This window comes from Staurois parvus, unplaced genomic scaffold, assembly GCF_062004578.1.
Source record: "Staurois parvus isolate SC_StPar_1 unplaced genomic scaffold, SC_StPar_1.0 ptg000717l, whole genome shotgun sequence".
Lineage (NCBI taxonomy): Eukaryota > Metazoa > Chordata > Amphibia > Anura > Ranidae > Staurois > Staurois parvus.
The window spans coordinates 907,754-923,573 of record NW_028318513.1 but is presented as its reverse complement, the minus strand read 5'-3'; the positions used below and the strand labels follow the sequence as shown (position 1 = coordinate 923,573).

Genomic DNA, 15,820 nt, shown 5'->3' with positions numbered 1-15,820 from the left:
AGCTGTCTGCCCATATCTCTGATACAGGCAGGCACGCAGTTACTTCAGTCCAGGAAGCTCATGAAACTATGAGAGCACTCATATGTTACATGGTATTGTAAGCATTTATTCACAGAACTCAGTTTGTGTGAAGAAGATTCCTGGCCCGCTGTCACAGGGAAGGGGGGAGAGAGGGGAGAGCTGGAGGTGCGGGAACATGTTGCATGTTCCACCCTAAAAACGGATGGAACATATAACATGTTCCCAAAGATGGACTTATTCTTTAAATACATTTGTTCACATTAATGTCTGCTGTTAAAATACAGAGGTCCCTTTTTCTAAACACAATACAATGGGTGAGATTTATTATATTCATACAGGATATATTAGAGTAAGGTGGAATATAAAACATATAGCACAGTGTGTGTTATAACCTGTGCAATATATATAACATATAGAAAATGTTGCATCGGTGAAAGGTAGTATATGTAGTAGTGTATAACACAGTCTACATAGGAGCAGAGTGGAATATATAATGGCAAATAAACTTTGGTGGATGCTACAGAGCTTAGAAATGAGGTGAAGCTTCACTTTGCATAGAATACCCATTCATGTGCAAGGAAAATTAAAAAATAAATATATATAGCATTTTTGCTTGTACATGATTTGATGGTGGAAGTCAGAAGAGCTTCCCCTCATTTACTAAGCTCTGGAGCAGCTGCACTTGCAGAGTGAAAAGTATATTTGCCTTTAGTAAATCAATTCCAATGGCTGGCCTTTGAGCCGATATAAAAATTCCTCTGGTCTCAGCCAAAAAGCCCAGCCCAGGAAGCAGGTCTGAAAAAGCATGCATTGAATGTTGTGACCAAGGTGCCATACTAAAAACATAGTGAGTTACAGTCAGCTTTTTGGCACCCTTGGACTGGCACTTCAAGAGCACAAGCACCACAGGCTTTTCTCAGCCCTGACCCCTGCCAAGACAAATAAAGTACCATCCCTACCAGAAGGGCATTAATACATAAGAAGAGCTCTGTCCTCAACCAGGGACAAGCATGGCAAACCAAGCCAGAGTCAACCTGGAAGGAAAAGCTAATTGCTAACCAGCCCCCCCCCCCCCCACACACACACCACCACCACCACCAATTGGGAAAGGAGACCAGCATTCTATGCCCTGGAGACTGATAAGAACAGATACTACACTTGATCTTAGCCAAAGGGCCAAGAGGGGCTCTGTTTATGAGGAAAAGTGTAATTTCTGAACTATTTTAATGAAGTACTGATTGTAGCACTCAACACCAGAGGGGCTGCTAGGAATGACCTGGGTACCTCCTTGTTAGTACAGAGGCTGCCAGTCACAAGCACAGTTCCATGCTCACCAACAATACAATGAATTTCTTTTAAGATTTTATTGTTGAATAACATGAAACAGAGGAGGGGTTCAGGGATAGTTTCAAGATACTCCAAAAGCAGGGGCGGACTGACCATTTGGAAACCCCATGAGATGCCCCTGGTACCTTTTTCATAGGCTTTTTTGAGTTTGGGCAAGGACACAGGGCCCCATGATCCCCTATTGACCAGGGACCCCATGAGTTGACAGTCCACCCCTGTCCAAAAGATACTACAATCAATGGAAAGACAGACTTCTTAGCGCAAATCCTTATAATATCAGGCACGCATAAAAGAACCCCATTTTTTACTCAGAATGTCCTATAAGCTGTCTGTCACTCAACTTTTAAAGTAGTTTGTCAGTGAAGGAGACAAAAGATCCTTCTCAAGATCATGCCTTCAGGACAGTGCCCTCCAGCAAAAATCCTTTAACAATATTCTCTAGGCCCTCAGCCAAACATTTGCTGAGACCCAAACTGCAATTCTTCAGCACACTCTAGCTGCCTCCGAGAGGCAGCAGCTCCAGGAAGAGGAACCCTCCCATCCTCTGGCCAGGACTCCCAACATTTATCACCTCCTCAGCCACCTTCTGTATGCCCACTTTCAGGGCTTGGCTGAAGCATGATAAATATTAATACCTCAATATTTGATCCTCCCTACCATAAATTCTGAAAGCTTCTCCCAGAACTAGGTAGGAAAATCAAACACACATCTTAAACTGCCCTGACCAGACAAAAACAATATATCACTGCTCCACTGACTACAATGAAGCCAAAAACATTTAGCCTAACTAGAGGAGGATGCTACATGATTGTCAGATAGACTCTTCGCTGTTATAGAACCTTTAGAGACTATGCTATGCAGCCAAGTTACACTGATTGAGCCCAAAAAAAACATATTTGTGCAGCTTTCATAATCTGTTTTGTATATGCAGTGTGCATGCTCTTTAACATCCCAAAACTGTTGCATTTTTGTTTTTTGCTTTATGTCTTTTTAGTTAACTGCAAATTACAGCTTTCTCATTATTTGTCTAATTACATATTCTGCCAAATAATTATTAAATTGGATCTGTACCTTACAGGGTGATTACAGGTTCACCATGTAAACTAAAAATCATTTTAATTTAAATACAGATTATAAATCACAATACAAGAAGATTTCGCTTTGCCCTTCCATCTGTGTACCATACACTGGGACTTCCTCCAGGTGTGTATTCATACAACCATTAAAATGTATATGTTATAGTCTGTTGTATAAAGCCAGTCTCTGATACTAAAATATAAAGTACAGATTTACATTTAAAAAATGTGTTTTTTAAAGGGGTTATCAATACAGTGAAACATACAGATGAAATAGCTGTACATTTTGCTTGTTACCACAAGCATTGTGAACATATGGAATGCGATTTCTGTAAAGAAGTTATTACAGATTCATTCAGCGTTAGCATTATAGCATTTGCTCATAGTTCTGTGTTACTTTGTTTATTTGAACAATCTTATTCTAATACACTAATGTCTAGTATATACAATGAGAATATCGGACGAATGATCATCAGTTATTTTTCTTTTTGCATGCTAGTCTCCATATTGCAAATGAAGAGGTTACTCAACGTTCAAAAATTCTCATATGACTGAATAGAATTTCAAAAGTGATGTCATGTATTTATATTGCATTTTTGGACGACTACTGTACTGATTAAACAGAAATCGTACGATCTATTATCGTATGAGAAATTTTCTCACTTGTCCCTTCAGACAGGGCTTGAAAAAGCCGCTCACCTGCTCGCCAAATGTGAGGAGAAACTCCTCTGTGGTGAGCGGCGAGTGGCTGCGAGCGGTAAGCACAAATGAAGCATGGAGCGACTGCACCTGCGCTCCAAGCCTCATTTTGAAGCCGAGTTCCGGTATACAACTTATGGTTCCCGGCTTCTGCGGCACCTCCGCAGAGGGGACAGGTGCAGGAGAGGTCCGCTCTCCTCCGCTGAGAGGCGTCACCCTCTCCAACGCCGCGGGGGACTTGGAGGGACAGTAAGTACTGTATACAACATGTCATATCACTATAATGGAGTACATGGGAGCTGGGATATACATGAATGTATACATGTCCTATCACTATAATGGTGTACAGGGGAGCTGGGATGTACATTACCGTATACACGCCATATCACTATAATGGTGTACAGGGGAGCTGGGATGTACATTACCGTATACACGCCATATCACTACAAGGGAGTAGAGGGGAGCTGGGATGTACATTACCATATACACGCCATATCACTATAACGGAGTACAGGGGAGCTGGGATATACATTACCGTATACACGCCATATCACTATAACGGAGTACAGGGGAGCTGGGATATACATTACCGTATACACGCCATATCACTATAACGGAGTACAGGGGAGCTGGGATATACATTACCGTATACACGTCATATCACTATAACGGAGTACAGGGGAGCTGGGATATACATTACCGTATACACGTCATATCACTATAACGGAGTACAGGGGAGCTGGGATATACATTACCGTATACACGTCATATCACTATAACGGAGTACAGGGGAGCTGGGATGCTGGGATATACATTACTCTATACATGTCATATCACTATAATGGAGTACAGGGGAGCTGGGATGTACATTACTGTATACATGTCATATCACTATAATGGAGTACAGGGGAGCTGGGATGTACATTACTGTATACATGTCATAGCACTATAATGGAGTACAGGGGAGCTGGGATGTACATTACCGTATACACGTCATATCACTATAATGGTGTACAGGGGAGCTGGGATGTACATTACCGTATACACGTCATATCACTATAATGGAGTACAGGGGAGCTGGGATGTACATTACCGTATACACGTCATATCACTATAATGGAGTACAGGGGAGCTGGGATGTACATTACCGTATACACGTCATATCACTATAATGGAGTACAGGGGAGCTGGGATGTACATTACCGTCTACACGTCATATCACTATAATGGAGTACAGGGGAGCTGGGATGTACATTACCGTCTACACGTCATATCACTATAATGGAGTACATTGGAGCTGGGATGTACATTACCGTATACACGTCATATCACTATAATGGTGTACAGGGGAGCTGGGATGTACATTACCGTATACACGTCATATCACTATAATGGAAATTCTGAAGGACCCTCTGCACACTGGTATATACCCTTTCAAGCAAACTATGCAACAAATAGGGATATTTGGTTCACACATATTGCAATACATGTTTAAGCTGGCCAACTGCGTCAAAGTAATCCCTCTATGGCCAGTCCTACTCTGCCCTGCCTACACAAGTGCTACTGTGGACACAATGCTAGCATAGGGGAAAAGACACAATGGGGAGAGCTACAAGGTTCAGGTCTGGCTACTGACCCAACAATACAACAAACAAGAGATCCCTGTGCTCAAATCCATACAGCTAGTGCATGCATTTATCCATCAGGTGCTAAAGGGGTGTAACCACATTAACTCTAGAAATTCTGAAGGACCCTCTGCACACTGGTATATACCCTTTCAAGCAAACTATGCAACAAATAGGGATATTTGGTTCACACATATTGCAATACATGTTTAAGCTGGCCAACTGCGTCAAAGTAATCCCTCTATGGCCAGTCCTACTCTGCCCTGCCTACACAAGTGCTACTGTGGACACAATGCTAGCATAGGGGAAAAGACACAATGGGGAGAGCTACAAGGTTCAGGTCTGGCTACTGACCCAACAATACAACAAACAAGAGATCCCTGTGCTCAAATCCATACAGCTAGTGCATGCATTTATCCATCAGGTGCTAAAGGGGTGTAACCACATTAACTCTAGAAATTCTTGTAAAAAACCTTGTAGCTCTCCCCATTGTGTCTTTTCCCCTATGCTAGCATTGTGTCCACAGTAGCACTTGTGTAGGCAGGGCAGAGTAGGACTGGCCATAGAGGGATTACTTTGACGCAGTTGGCCAGCTTAAACATGTATTGCAATATGTGTGAACCAAATATCCCTATTTGTTGCATAGTTTGCTTGAAAGGGTATATACCAGTGTGCAGAGGGTCCTTCAGAATTTCTAGAGTTAATGTGGTTACACCCCTTTAGCACCTGATGGATAAATGCATGCACTAGCTGTATGGATTTGAGCACAGGGATCTCTTGTTTGTTGTATTGTTGGGTCAGTAGCCAGACCTGAACCTTGTAGCTCTCCCCATTGTGTCTTTTCCCCTATGCTAGCATTGTGTCCACAGTAGCACTTGTGTAGGCAGGGCAGAGTAGGACTGGCCATAGAGGGATTACTTTGACGCAGTTGGCCAGCTTAAACATGTATTGCAATATGTGTGAACCAAATATCCCTATTTGTTGCATAGTTTGCTTGAAAGGGTATATACCAGTGTGCAGAGGGTCCTTCAGAATTTCTAGAGTTAATGTGGTTACACCCCTTTAGCACCTGATGGATAAATGCATGCACTAGCTGTATGGATTTGAGCACAGGGATCTCTTGTTTGTTATATCACTATAATGGAGTACAGGGGAGCTGGGATATACATTACCGTATACACGTCATATCACTATAATGGAGTACAGGGGAGCTGGGATATACATTACCGTATACACGTCATATCACTATAATGGAGTACAGGGGAGCTGGGATATACATTACCGTATACACGTCATATCACTATAATGGAGTACAGGGGAGCTGGGATGTACATTACCGTCTACACGTCATATCACTATAATGGAGTACAGGGGAGCTGGGATGTACATTACCGTCTACACGTCATATCACTATAATGGAGTACATTGGAGCTGGGATGTACATTACCGTCTACACGTCATATCACTATAATGGTGTACAGGGGAGCTGGGATGTACATTACCGTATACACGTCATATCACTATAATGGAGTACAGGGGAGCTGGGATATACATTACCGTATACACGTCATATCACTATAATGGAGTACAGGGGAGCTGGGATATACATTACCGTATACACGTCATATCACTATAATGGAGTACAGGGGAGCTGGGATATACATTACCGTACACACGTCATATCACTATAACGGAGTACAGGGGAGCTGGGATATACATTACCGTACACACGTCATATCACTATAACGGAGTACAGGGGAGCTGGGATATACATTACCGTATACACGTCATATCACTATAACGGAGTACAGGGGAGCTGGGATATACATTAAAGTACACATGTCATATCACTATAGCGGAGTACAGGGGAGCTTGGATATACATTATACTGTATACATGTCATATCACTATAATGGAGTACAGGGGAGCTGGGATATACATTACTGTATACATGTCATATCACTATAATGGAGTACAGGGGAGCTGGGATGTACATTACTATATACATGTCATATCACTATAATGGAGTACAGGGGAGCTGGGATATACATACTGTATACATGTCATATCACTATAATGGAGTACAGGGGAGCTGGGATATACATTACTGTATACATGTCATATCGCTATATAGGAGTACAGGGGAGCTGGGATATACATACTGTATACATGTCATATCACTATAATGGAGTACAGGGGAGCTGGGATATACATTACTGTGTACACGTCATATCACTATAATGGAGTACAGGGGAGCTGGGATATACATTACTGTATACATGTCATATCACTATAATGGAGTACAGGGGAGCTGGGATATACATACTGTATACATGTCATATCACTATAATGGAGTACAGGGGAGCTGGGATATACATTACTGTATACACGTCATATCACTATAATGGAGCACAGGGGAGCTGGGATATACATTACTGTATACATGTCATATCACTATAATGGAGTACAGGGGAGCTGGGATATACATACTGTATACATGTCATATCACTATAATGGAGTACAGGGGAGCTGGGATATACATTACTGTATACATGTCATATCACTATAACGGAGTACAGGGGAGCTGGGATATACATAATTGTGTACAGTTATATATTTTGGACTATTTATTCTAAAGAAAAATTTAATTTCATAAGCCCTTCAGACAGGGCTTGAAAAAGCCGCTCACCTGCTCGCCAAATGTGAGGAGAAACTCCTCTGTGGTGAGCGGTGAGTGGCTGCGAGCGGTAAGCACAAATGAAGCATGGAGCGACTGCACCTGCGCTCCAAGCCTCATTTTGAAGCCGAGTTCCGGTATACAACTTATGGTTTCCGGGTTCTGCGGCACCTCCGCAGAGGGGACAGGTGCAGGAGAGGTCCGCTCTCCTCCGCTGAGAGGCGTCACCCTCTCCAACGCTGCGGGGGACTTGGAGGGACAGTAAGTACTGTATACAACATGTCATATCACTATAATGGAGTACAGGGGAGCTGGGATATACATGAATGTATACATGTCATATCACTATAATGGAGTACAGGGGAGCTGGGATATACATACTGTATACATGTCATATCACTATATTGGAGTACAGGGGAGCTGGGATATACATAATTGTGTACAGTTATATATTTTGGACTATTTATTCTAAAGAAAAATTTAATTTCATAAGCTTTAAGAGGGCGTGGTTGGGGGCGGACCTGGGCAAGGTTGGGTGGGGCTACTGGTGGAGAGTAATTTTTGTGACCGGCTAGTAGGTCTGGACTCGAAATTTTAACCCCTGCCTTCAGATATTGTCGCATGAATTGTCGTGGTTGGCTCTCGAAAGCTGTGTACTAACGATCCAATTACTGGGCGATTGGCCCTCGTAAGAAAATGTTCGTGTGATTTTCCTAACGTGTGTATGGGCCTTAAAATGTAACTAAACCCACAACAGTAAAATCAGTCTGTATATGCAGTAAAGCATGCTTGTTATACTCACTGTGGAACCTAAAAGGTTAATCCTCTGCATTGTGTAAAAAGGCTGTTTGATCATTTCTTCTCTGCCCCTCCTTTTGTTGAAATGACTACCTGATACAGACTGAATCCGTAGTCACATGCACATTCTCAGTTTGGTGTGTATTGCTAGAGAGGTTTTTTTTTTCTTGGGAGAGTGCATGTGATCAGCACAGGGCCAATAAGCACTGTCCAGACAGAGAATCAGGACTTTCACATCCTCCTAGAGCAGAAAGAAAACTCCTCCTACAAGCTGTAACCAGTGCTCTGCTGAACACAGATAAAAGTCACAAGACTGTTCTACAGTAACTGCTGATGAGAAAATGTATTTAGCAGTTTATAGACAAATAAAATATTGGATGTGTCGCGCTCCTCAAAGGGTGTTTAGTGATGTATAATATATAATGTGTATAAATAAAATAAATAAATCTAAATAAATTTACACAAATATTAATTCATAGTGGTATGATTTAAATTAAATTTAAAACACTCCCAGTGCTATAATTAATTAAATTATAATTAGCTAAAAAATATTTAATAATGTGAAGAAATAATGTATTTAAATTATATAAACATGGCGTTAAAATAAATCAAATCAAGTGAACAAAGGAACCTCCATGCACAGTGGTATATATATTTGCAAAAAATGTGTGTGTGCAAAAATGCAAATATTGCCCAAAACAGTTATATATAAAAAATATATATATATAATAAAGTGCAATAACCAAATTAATATGGAGAGATAAATATTGATAAAACTGTGCAAATAATATGTTATAATCGCTACACTTATGCAACCTAAAGTGGTGATTAGAACTATATACTGCTTATCCTTAGCTTAGATAACATATAATCGTCCCAATCTGTTTATACAGATATATGGAAAGTATATTGCTGTTGAGGTAGACTGTGATGTTACTTTCCTTCCACTAGGTGGCCTCCCAGTTCCTTCTGGGTTGTGAGGGCTGGATGGATGGATATAGATATCTCCCCTCGTGTTGTTTGGGGTCTATCTCCTATCTCCTCTTCTTCCCTTTTACTCCTCCGATTTAGGCCATGAAAAAAAGAAAGATTCCCACATGGTGCTTTATCCTTTATAAAAGGTTTTAATGCGTCTCCAGAAAAATGCAAACTCACATTCCACAGAGCAATACAGAGCGTTTTTTTAAAATGTGTGCCCTCGCACAAAGACAGTACTCGCCGTTCCGCTGATAGTGGCGTCGTGACGTCAGAGCCCCTCCCCTATGCGTTACGCCACAGGGTCACGTGGCTTCCTCAGGGGGATGTAGTCAGGGGGATGACGCGTAGGGGAGGGGCTCTGACGTCACGACGCCACTATCAGCGGAACGGCGAGTACTGTCTTTGTGCGAGGGCACACATTTTAAAAAAACGCTCTGTATTGCTCTGTGGAATGTGAGTTTGCATTTTTCTGGAGACGCATTAAAACCTTTTATAAAGGATAAAGCACCATGTGGGAATCTTTCTTTTTTTCATGGCCTAAATCGGAGGAGTAAAAGGGAAGAAGAGGAGATAGGAGATAGACCCCAAACAACACTAGGGGAGATATCTATATCCATCCATCCAGCCCTCACAACCCAGAAGGAACTGGGAGGCCACCTAGTGGAAGGAAAGTAACATCACAGTCTACCTCAACAGCAATATACTTTCCATATATCTGTATAAACAGATTGGGACGATTATATGTTATCTAAGCTAAGGATAAGCAGTATATAGTTCTAATCACCACTTTAGGTTGCATAAGTGTAGTGATTATAACATATTATTTGCACAGTTTTATCATTATTTATCTCTCCATATTAATTTGGTTATTGCACTTTATTATATATATATATTTTTTATATATAACTGTTTTGGGCAATATTTGCATTTTTGCACACACACATTTTTTGCACATATATATACCACTGTGCATGGAGGTTCCTTTGTTCACTTGATTTGATTTATTTTAACGCCATGTTTATATAATTTAAATACATTATTTCTTCACATTATTAAATATTTTTTAGCTAATTATAATTTAATTAATTATAGCACTGGGAGTGTTTTAAATTTAATTTAAATCATACCACTATGAATTAATATTTATGTAAATTTATTTAGATTTATTTATTTTATTTATACACATTATATATTATACATCACTAAACACCCTTTGAGGAGCGCGACACATCCAATATTTTATTTGTCTATTTTTCACACAGCATTTTGAGTATGTGTTTTATGTGTTGATGCACCATCACATTTGAAGGAGCTAATTACTTATAAGTATCTCTATGCCACCATAGTAGCTCACAAGCACACACTTTCATAAGATATTTAGCAGTTTATATTTACTAAAATAATTGCATTTCCATGTTCTATGTACTGTGGGAGACCAGATATAGTGAATGCAGGGTCCTGGGAGAACAGATATAGTGAATGCAGGGTCCTGGGTTTAGTAACACTTTCAGTGTTATCCTAATCTGGTGATGTTCACTCTACTGATTAAGGGTGTGTTAGGCCTGGCTCACACCAATGCATTTTTTAGTGCTTTTTCCAGAAACACACTACAGTTTATTTAACACATTTACATCTATGCTTTTTTGAACCACTACATTTTTGGAAAGTGTCAGGGAATTTTTTTTGGTTCAAAAGACTTCAATGGAGGTAAGTGCCAAAAATGTGCTGCGCTCCACTTTTAAACGATATTAACAATTGCTGTCTACCACTTATATATGCATGTGCTCCTTTTATCAATAAGTGCAATAAAAGATATTACATAAATGAGTGCTGTGAACATCCACTGTGAAAATCAGTGTCCATAAGCATAACACACAAAAATGTCCATATAAAAACCCTTGGGGAGGGGCTTTGACGTCACGGCGCTCCATGGTTCCATACTGACATCAACTGGTACACATAGTATTTTCACCACTGCCAAAACCTCAGTAGGATATAATTTTTGCACAATCTTTATTCAGATATCATGTGAGTGTACTACTTTTCATTAATAAAATGTTATTTAAGGGTAATACACTATGATCTGATTATTTTTTATACTAATCATCGTGGGAGGAGAGCCAATTGGTGAAGTGAAAAGGATCCCATTCAGCAGGACACCACTCCATTCACATTTGGTACAATTAAAGGGACACAAGCGTTATTATTATTATTATTATTATAATAGAGTATTTATATAGCGCCAAAGGGTTTGCTCAGCGCTGTACATTAGAATGGGGGACAAGACATGAGACAATACAGTAGCAAAACAATACACGATACACGAGGGTTAGAGGGCCCTGCCCTTTCGAGCTTACAGTCTAGGAGGGAGGGGATGGTGATACAGGAGGAGATGGCAGTGGGGGATGGAATGGAGTGAGGAGTGGAGGGGATCGGCTGTTAGGTGAGGGTGGGGTAGGCTTCCCTGAAGAGATGGGTTTTCAGGGTGCGCTTAAAGGTGAGGAGGGTAGGGGACAAACTGATGGTTTGGGGAAGTGAGTTCCAGAGGATGGGGGAAGCTCTGGAGAAGTCCTGCAGTCAGGCGTGGGAGGAGGAGATCAGGGAGCTAGAGAGTAGGAGGTCTTGCGAGGAGCGAAGATTACGGGTAGGGTGGTATTTGGGTATCAGGTCGGTGAGGTTTGGGGCATAGCTTGTGTTGGGGTAGGCTGGTGAGAAGGGAGTTGCAGTAGTCCAGGCGTGAGATAATAAGGGAGTGAACGAGTTGTTTAGTAGTGTCTGGGGTTAGTAACGACATCACTTAACGGTTTGGTCATATATTTGAGGTGAGAGCACAACCGGTGGGGGTGCACAGATTTTAATGATAAGAAGCACAGAATATTATATGCCAAGTGATCACAAATTTTTTGAAGAAGCATATATAGACATTATTGTGTGTTATGCTTATGGACACTGATTTTTACAGTGGATGTTCACAGCACTCATTCATTTAATATATTTTATTGCATTTATTTATAAAAGGAGCACCTGCATATATAGGTGGTATACAGCAATTGTTATAATCATTTAAAAGTGGAGCGCAGCACATTTTTAGCATTTGTTACTGATTAATCACACTGGTTTGAGTATGTGTTAGGTGCAGGTGATCCATTAATTAATAATTGTATTTTGTCGAGATTTTTAGCAGCTCACAAGTTTTTATTTTATACTTCAATTGAGATGCTGCAGAAAACGCATGTAGTGCGTTTTTGATGCATTTCTGATGTGTTTTGTGTTTTTATTCTGCTCACCAACAAGTTTGTCCCCAAAAAAACACAACACACATCACAAAATGCATCAAAAACACACATGAAAAATGCACCACAAAAAGCACTGCTAAACGGACAAAATGCAAACTGCATTGGTGTGAACCAGGCCTTAGAGTGGTAAAAGGCAGTAGACTAACTATTTGGGAAAGAAACCCCTTTCAGGGGACTTCTCAAACAAGTGGCTCCTTACGACTTGATTATTCATAGCTTGACCACAGGCCGGTACTTCTGATGTCCTGCACCCTTTTTATAGCAACTTCATTCCTACATAGATGGACTTCAGCAATGGTTGCATGGCATTCTCAATGCAGGTTTCCCGATGATGACAGCAGTAGACTATGCCTGCATTGTGTGTTAAATTACCCACTTGTAGTCTCCATCGAAAACTATGTGACAAGGTTACAACCCAGGAGCATATTTGGGAGACAGGGACAGAATGTTGTCACCATACAACAGTAGGTCCCTGAACAAGAACCTTTAAGGTAGAATTACCATGTATTATTTTAATGAAAGCTGCAGATATAAAATTTTCAAAAAAGACATTTTGAAATTACATTAACATGTAGCTTATATGAAATTTTAATGTTGGAATTACATATACTGTAATAATACAATGTAATGAGTAGGCATCAAATTACACATACAGCATACATGGGACTAATGCATTAAAATAGCGTCATACTTTCATATAAAAAAAATAAAAAAGAATTCTGATTGTTGTCCGTCAGTACAAACTCCAATTTTTTTCTCTATTTTTATCAGCCCCACATATTTTCCTAAGCCTCAAAGGATAAGTTCACTTTAAAAATAAATAAATAAATGCACATTTTCTTTTCTTGGTAAAAATATGTGCATTTACAATTTTTTTTTGCAGAAACCTGCCTCTCACTCCATCTTCCACCCAAATTCTCCTGCTGTTGAGCAGGCTCGGTCACACTCAAGATCAGCAGATCGTGGGTGTCATGCAGGACTCCTACAGATTGTCAGTGTAAGCTGTCTGCACGTACATTGTTTCACACTGACAGAAAGAATTAATGAACTACCAGAACACTCAACAGCACCATGGTAGTTCATTGAGAACAACAAACTGACAGCTGCAAAGGCTGTCAGTACCTGTAGTTTCCCATTCACAGAACTCTGTGAATGCATGACCTTGCCGAGCGGACAGGTGACAGATAGCGGGGGAGAAGATCCCCGCTAGCTGTCACAATGGGGGATTAGGGGGGTGCAGGAGCTCTCAATATGGTTGTAATATGTAATATGTTTTTGTTTTTTTTTATTAGGGGGTATTGAACTTGGATGGGGTTGAGGGGTGCATAGGATACCCAAGGAACAGTAAACTGAGAACAACTCCTTAATAACTATGTACTGTAAGTCCAAAGACAGAAAATTCTCTTTTGGAGAGCCCTCCAGCCTCCCCTAGCCTACCACCGCAGACCCCAGATGAACCCTCTCCTCATCCAGCTGTACTGGGTGAATCCCTGGGCAAGGGGACCCGGGATTTGTCTTTATAAATCAATCAGTTCCAGATAGGGGCTAGTACGGTTTCCCACCCAAATTCCTTTTCCCCTTATCTGGCCCAGGGGGTATAGGACTACTTTCCCTCTCCTGCGAGCATACTGGGTTGTTGGCTGCCTTCAGGCCTTCCGCTGTGCTGGCTCCTTCCCTGCTGCAGAGGTGGTCCTCTCTCAGGGGACTGCTGAGGTTGAGAGATCCTCCTTTCAACTTCAGCCTGGAGGTAGGCCCCTTCCCAGTGGGCCCCCTCCCAGGCTCCTGCATCCCAGCCTCTCACTCCATCTTCCACCCAAACTCTCCTGCTGTTGAGCAGGCTCGGTCACACTCAAGATCAGCAGATCGTGGGTGTCATGCAGGACTCCTACAGATTGTCAGTGTAAGCTGTCTGCACGTACATTGTTTCACACTGACAGAAAGAATTAATGAACTACCAGAACACTCAACAGCACCATGGTAGTTCATTGAGAACAACAAACTGACAGCTGCAAAGGCTGTCAGTACCTGTAGTTTCCCATTCACAGAACTCTGTGAATGCATGACCTTGCCGAGCGGACAGGTGACAGATAGCGGGGGAGAAGATCCCCGCTAGCTGTCACAATGGGGGATTAGGGGGTGCAGGAGCTCTCAATATGGTTGTAATATGTAGTATGTTACGAAAGATGAAATTATCCTTTAGGTCAGCCATACACGGATAGAAAATTGTCCGGTTCAACAGGGACTGGCCAAATGTCGCTCCATGTGTAACAGTACCCCTTTAAGAGTCGCAAAGTTTTTTGGTTCCCATATAGTCTTGCACAGCCAGGCAACAAGCATTTTCTTCACACCTTGTACACAGGAAACAGCAAACAGTCCTTGAGTTTTTTTTATTTTTTATTAGGGGGTATTGAACTTGGATGGGGTTGAGGGGTGCATAGGATACCCAAGGAACAGTAAGGGCTGTCCTGAGCCCATGCCAAGCCTCCTGCCTGGGGATTGGTAAGGATTCCTTAAGTAAGCAGATCAACCCCTCCTCACCCCACCTACTGTCTTCTAGAAACTTCTCAGGTCTCTAGAGCAGGGGGAGGTATCAGGGAATTGATCTGCAGAGCCCTCAGGCCTGACCTAAGATGACCTGACTGACTCACACTCAGCCTTGCTCCCTAAAAAAAAACTAGCCAGCTCCCCTGGTTAACTAGAGGGGCGTTAAACATGTATGTGCAGGATGGTTGTACATAAGTCGATCTACCTATCTACCCTGTCAGGTTTTTCCTGATCAATCAGTGCCACCTGCTATAGCCAGCAGCACTAATCAATGTATTCAGATAGTCAGGAAGTACTCCCACTGCCAGAATACAATACCTCAGCTGGAGTGATTCCCCCATCCACATACACTCAATGTCAGGGAATAGGGTCATTTTTTTTTCATTCAATCTGCTGGTTGAACAAAAAACTGGTTAATGTATGGCCTGCCTTATTTTAAACAGTAATTATCTGTATTTCAGCTATGCCACTTTGTATCTTCTTAGGTAAATATGTTTACCTTTCCACTAGAATCAAAGGTAATCTTGTGGTCAGACCATATACTCCAGTGTCATGTGATGAAGCAGGCTATGTTGACTTCATAGTAAAGGTAAAGTCATACATAATCATGAATTAATTGTATTAACATGTACCAACAATGGTTTCCATATATTGTAAATGATGTTTAGAATTATTGATATGTCAACATGCATTAGTGTATGTATACAATAAATAACATTAGGCATTGTTCACACTGGGTGTTATGTGGGAGCACATGCA

At 41.3% G+C, this 15,820-nt stretch overlaps 1 protein-coding gene and 1 pseudogene across 1 annotated transcript in view; one reads left to right on the top strand and one right to left on the bottom strand.

Moving 5' to 3' along the window:
* The window catches only part of CYB5R1 (cytochrome b5 reductase 1), a 78,758-nt gene that overhangs the window by 30,713 nt on the left and 32,225 nt on the right, over window positions 1-15,820 (top strand). The window contains exons 3-4 of the mRNA XM_089653635.1: window positions 2,499-2,571; window positions 15,547-15,650. Of these exons, the coding sequence (XP_089509761.1) occupies window positions 2,499-2,571; window positions 15,547-15,650 (177 nt within the window). The remainder of the gene's footprint in view (window positions 1-2,498; window positions 2,572-15,546; window positions 15,651-15,820) is intronic.
* LOC149445585 (U2 spliceosomal RNA) lies at window positions 1,003-1,209 on the bottom strand (annotated as a pseudogene).